This window comes from Pediculus humanus, genomic scaffold (genome assembly GCF_000006295.1).
Source record: "Pediculus humanus corporis 1103172107373 genomic scaffold, whole genome shotgun sequence".
NCBI classification, from domain to species: Eukaryota; Metazoa; Arthropoda; class Insecta; order Psocodea; family Pediculidae; genus Pediculus; species Pediculus humanus.
This window is the reverse complement of record NW_002987001.1, coordinates 455,774-461,749: the sequence shown is the minus strand read 5'-3', so window position 1 is coordinate 461,749 and position 5,976 is coordinate 455,774. Positions and strand designations below refer to the sequence as shown.

The 5,976-nt window shown below is 24.0% G+C and overlaps 1 protein-coding gene across 1 annotated transcript in view; it reads left to right on the top strand.

Moving 5' to 3' along the window:
- Positions 1-3,074: 3,074 nt before the first annotated feature.
- The window catches only part of Phum_PHUM022440 (nuclease domain-containing protein, putative), a gene marked incomplete at both ends in the record, with an annotated part of 4,979 nt that continues 2,077 nt past the window's right edge, over positions 3,075-5,976 (top strand). The window contains 10 exons of the mRNA XM_002422860.1: positions 3,075-3,122; positions 3,404-3,528; positions 3,703-3,708; positions 3,948-4,099; positions 4,287-4,435; positions 4,513-4,683; positions 4,758-5,093; positions 5,179-5,315; positions 5,418-5,621; positions 5,715-5,941. Coding sequence (XP_002422905.1) covers positions 3,075-3,122; positions 3,404-3,528; positions 3,703-3,708; positions 3,948-4,099; positions 4,287-4,435; positions 4,513-4,683; positions 4,758-5,093; positions 5,179-5,315; positions 5,418-5,621; positions 5,715-5,941 — 1,555 coding nt within the window. The remainder of the gene's footprint in view (positions 3,123-3,403; positions 3,529-3,702; positions 3,709-3,947; positions 4,100-4,286; positions 4,436-4,512; positions 4,684-4,757; positions 5,094-5,178; positions 5,316-5,417; positions 5,622-5,714; positions 5,942-5,976) is intronic.

Genomic DNA, 5,976 nt, shown 5'->3' with positions numbered 1-5,976 from the left:
CAAGTTCGGGATATACGTGGTCATGAACAAAAAAATAAAATAAAATAAAAATAATTTTCGCTTCGTATTGTTTAAAAAAATTTTTTTTCGTTTTGTTTTTGTTTTATGTTTTGTATTGTTTTTGTTGTTTGCCGTTAAATAACATTTAAATAATTATATTATTTTTAATTAGGCATAAGAGTAAATAGACGTTCGTGTCTTTACAGAGCTCAGGATGTAAAGAGACGTGCGTAAAGCATACTCAATTTTATTTATATATATATATAAATACATAATAACTAATTTAGAATGTTTTTTTTTTTTAAAAAAAAAAAAGATAAAATAGAATATTCTAAATAAATAAATAAATTTGCACTATATTAATGCAAATAATAAAAAAAATAAGTGTCTCGATAATTAAAATAATTTTCTTTCACATCATATATATGAAAAATTAATATAATAATTATAATAATAATAATCAAATCAAATGTTTGTTAGTTTATAACGGCAAACCAGGATAAAAAAAAAAAAAAAATTATTTTGAATTTCGAGGCTCTTAAAAAAAAACAGCCAATAAATTATTATTATTTTCAATAAATATTTTATAATTATTTTATTATCTATCACATAAAAAAATCGCAGAGCACTATACAAACACTATATTTCAAAAAATTAGTTAATGAAATATATTATAAAAAATAATAATAATAATTAATTAATTAATGATAATGTTAATTAAATAATAACGACGGGGAAAAAATTAAAATTTTTTTTGTGAGTTATTTATATATATATATATATATATATATATATATATATATATATATAGAGAGAGGAAAACCCAATAAATTACATATAAACTTTCTAATAGCAAAAAAAAAAAACTAAATAAATAAATAAACAGAAAAACTAAAATAAATAAATTATTATTAAAATATTATTATTAATTACAATAAAATTTTCTAAATAAAAATAAATTTAAAAAAAAGCAAAAAAAAAAAAATTATAATAATAACGGTTATTATTTAATTAAAAAAAAAGAAAATTGAATAGTTAAAAAAATAGCAATTTTATAAAAACAATTATATTATTGTAATATATATACATATACATACATATATATATATTTAAATATTTATTTATATGTATTGCATTAAAATAATATGTGTATTTTGCTCAAACCCCATTGGATAATATATAAAACAAATTCAACATATAATTTCAAATAGCATCTTAAAAAAATGGTAAGTTTTAAAAATAAAACATTTAAACAATGTTTATAAATAAAACACTAACTAATAACCAACATTATAAATAATTAATTATATATATATATATTTTTGATTGAAAGCAGCGTGTATCAGCTTTTCATCACAAAACAAAAACATGCTCAAGCATTTATAAAAATGTTGGGAAATATTTAAATTATAAACCAAAAATAAATAAAATAAAATAATATATTTATAGAATTTCTGTTACTTAATGATGAAATTATGCACTTTCTGTTAATAGATCAAATTATGATAAATAATATGACCAATAAATATTATGCCTTAGAAATGTCATGTAATTATTATTATTATTATTAATTGATTTCTATTAACTAATTTTTTTATTATTGATTGATTGAAAGTTGATATTTTATAAAAAAAAGTGATTTTTGCAAAATGGTTTTGTAATGATAAATAATTGTGTATCAATAATTATTATTAACATAGATGTAAGTCATTCAATCATTAATTTATCCCATGTTTTACTTTTTTTTTTTTTGAAATATCTAAAAATGCATTACAAAAACACTGATAATTAAAATTTTAGATCACAAATATAAAAACTCCTAATAAGATATGTAAGTCCAACAACAGACCTTAATATAGTAATTAAATAAATGAAAAAAAATAAAATAAATTTTTTTAAATTTCAAATTAGTGCTTTGAAAATAGAATATACATTTGAGTTATATATATATATATATTTTCATAAATCTTGGTTGGTTCATATACATGAAATGGTTTAAATTATTTAATAATGATTTTATTTTGTATATAATAATTTTGATTGAATTTTAATCTTTTAAACTTATTTCAAATATATTAATTTGTTTTTTTTTTAAATTTAAATAATAATTCCCAATAAAATTTTTGCAAATTTATGTTTTTAATGTATTACATCATTCTTTGTTTTTTTTATTACAAAAATGACATTTAAAGATGTATTCTTCAGTGAATAAAATAAAACTGTTTAAATTATATAATATCTGATATTAAAAAAAAGAAAAAATTTAAATAAATACCATGCATTTAACAAAATGCATTTAAAAAAAAAAAAAAACACCTATACAACAATTCCACTGTTCTTAAAAATTTATTTTAAAAATTTTAATTAGTTTTTAATTTTTGCTGCGCAATACTAGTATAAACCTATATATATATATTTATGTGTTTCTTTGTAGATGTATATTTATGTATAAATATATTACTGCATGTATACATGTGCAGGTTTTTTGTAAACTTTAATAATTCAGTTCTGTTTTTTTAAAAAAAATTTACTATCGCCATTAAATTTTTAACCAAAAATTACTTACATATTAAACATATCCAGTAAATTTATGATGATAAACTTCATTACAATCACATTCGATTAGTTTTAAACTTTAAAAACGATTTTAAAATGATTTCAAGTTAAAAAAAACCCCAACATGAAAAATAACAGTTATTAATTTTGATAAATAATTGAAACACAAAACACACAACAATAAAAAACCCGCGAAGAAATGACGTTCTAAAAAATGGCGTAGTTCTTCCTTTGAGATTCCTTTGAAATCCTTAGTGTTTCCGCTCAGAGCCACTGAGTACAAAACTTCACTCTCTTCTGCCACATCACCGACACATGTCGATCTGTGTTTTATACTTGCCTTATTTACTGCTCATTTCATTTTAGTATTTGTTTTTTTCACACTTAAAAGTCATTACCAATGTATCGGATATAATTACGTACTGATTATTAATTTTTTTTATACTCATGGTGCAAAGAATATTTCAAGTTTTTGATTAACGATTATTGTCTATCACAACTGTGGTTCCCTTACCAATATGAGTACTCCACAACCCCAGCCACCAAAAAAATGGGTTGTTAAGCAGGTAAATATGATCTTTTTTATTAATTTTACATATATATGGTAATATTTTTTTTAGTATAACCACATTTAAAATTAATTTTTCAATTATATATTTGGTGCTCACATTGTATCATGCTTCAAGAAAAATACTCGATGTAGGTCAAATTTTCATAGTCAATCATATATTTTTTTTTAATAATTATTAATGTAAATGCTATAAAAAATAAAGTTTATTAATTAAATTTACATTATTCAGTAAATGAATTTATCCACGTGTTGTAACCTATACTTTATATATTTCAGATCCTTTCAGGAGATTCAGTTCTTCTCCGCGAGGAACCCAAAGGTGGTCCACCACCTGAAAGACAAATTGTGTTTTCTAATATTGTAGCACCTAAATTGGCTCGTCCTGGACGCGGAGCTGGCAAGTGAGTATAATGTTTTAGAATTGATTTAATGTAACATATGCTATTGTGTGATTTGAACTCTGACTTTTAAATGTGTGTCAGACCATGTGGTTACAATTTTTGCCTGTTAAAATTTTAAATAATCTCATGCATAATTGTAAAAACATATTTTTTTATGTTTTTTTTTTAAACTAGGGATAAGTTAGTAATTAATCACTTGGGCATTTGTTTTAAATCCATTCTCAATATGTTACACTTTTGACCATGTGTAACTTTCTACTTTAGGCCAATGTATTAATAGAACTTTTTTTTTTTAATTATTAATAATTTACATCAGCATAACTATTATTAATTTATTTTTCTCTTGTTTAATCCTTTTTTAAAGATTTTTTATCAAGTTTTTTAAACGAGAAAAATAAAATTTTTTTCAAATTTTTAAGTGTGGAAGAAACAAAAGATGAGCCATTTGCATGGGAAACAAGAGAATTTCTAAGAAAAAAATTAATTGGACAGGAGGTTACTGTTACTATTGACAAAAATCCTTCAGGATCCACTGGAACAAGAGATTATGGCTTTCTTCAACTTGGAAAAGGTATTAAATTTAAATTTCAGTTTTCATAAGTGGAATTATACTTAGGTGTTAATTTAAAATAATGTTCGATGAGCATTAATTAAAATAATTAACCTTATTTACATAGAAATTTAATATTTGTTTTCATTTGTTTTTTTCATTTTTACCTACAATTTTTTATCACAGAATGCTTTATATTTATTTTTAGAAAATATTACCCATTCATTGATATCAGAAGGATTGGTCAGTGTTAGAGATGCAGTCGGAAACAGCAAAGAAGGTGCTGAATTGAAAGCGCTCGAAGCAGCTGCTAAAGCTGCTAAAAAAGGAAAGTGGGATCCAAATGCAGATCCTCAGGTATTTTCGATTTAAGAAGACAAAAACGCAATCAAAGTCATAACTTAATTTGTTAATCATTGATTTTTAAATTTTAGAAACATGTTAGAGACATGAAATGGAGCATTGATAATATGAGAGGATATTTGGATAAACATCATAAGAAAAGAATTCCAGCTATAATTGAACATGTTCGTGATGGATCAACTGTCAAAGCACTTTTGCTTCCTGACTTTTGCACTGTTACTATCATGCTTACTGGAATTAGGGTAAGAAAATTAAAATTTAAAAAACTTAAAAATTTTTTTAAAAAAATAATAATTTTTTTAAATTTTTATTTTAGTGTCCATCGATAAAATATGACTCCAATGGTCAAATTGATCCATCTACGCCAGATTTACTTTTGGCTCAAGAAGCAAAATTTTTTGTTGAAAAACATCTTTTGCAGCGGGATGTTGAAGTAATTCTTGAATCCACTTCAAATAATAACTTTGTTGGAACTGTGCTCGTTCCCAAAAGAAATATCGCTGAAGGATTGTTAAAGGAGGGTTATGCTCACTGTGTTGATTGGTCCATGGCATTTTTAACTTTTGGAGCTGATAAATTAAGAGCGGCTGAACGTTACGCTAAAGAAAACAGAATAAGAAGATGGAAAGATTTTCAACCCAAAACTCCTTTGGTAATTAAAATTATTAAATTAAATATTTCACGTTTGTTTAATTTAACGTTTTGCTTAATTTTAACCCTTTTTTTTTTTTTTTTAGTTAAGTGGAAAAGAAAAAGAATTCTCTGGCACGGTAGTTGAAGTTATCAATGGGGACGCATTAATGGTTAAAGTTGGAAATGCACCACCCCGTAAGATCTTTTTGTCAAGTATAAGACCTCCAAGAGAAGCCGCCAAGTTAGTTTTTGAAAGAAAAAAAAAAAAAATTATGCTCAGTTACTATTTGAAAGGCTTTTAATTAATTGTAAATTATTTTTGAAATTTTAGGACAGATGAAAGTAAAGCTGCAGATGAAAACAAACCTCCAGCTCATAAAACAAAAGTCGTGCGTCCACTTTACGACATACCTTGGATGTTTGAAGCTCGAGAATTTCTAAGAAAGAAATTGATTGGTAAAAAAGTAAACGTTATTGTTGACTATAAACAACCTGCTGTTGAAAATTTTCCCGAGAAAACATGTTGCACAGTTATGATTGGTGGAACGTATGTATATTAATTTTTTTTTTCTTTATTACTTTTAAATTAAATAATTCATTTTTTTTTTTTTTTGAAAATAATTTATTTTTGTTATTGTAGAAACGTTGCTGAAGCATTGATTAGTAAAGGTTTCGGAACAGTCGTACGATACCGTCAAAATGATGATCAAAGGTCTTCCCGGTATGATGATCTTTTAGCTGCCGAAGCTAAAGCCTCTAAAGCATCGAGAGGTGTTTTTGCTAAAAAAGATATACCTCAACATAGAGTTAACGATTTATCTGCTGATCCAGCGAGGGCCAAGCAATTTTTATCTTCGTTGCAAAGAAGTGGCAAAATAGAAGCCATTGTTGAATTTGTTACT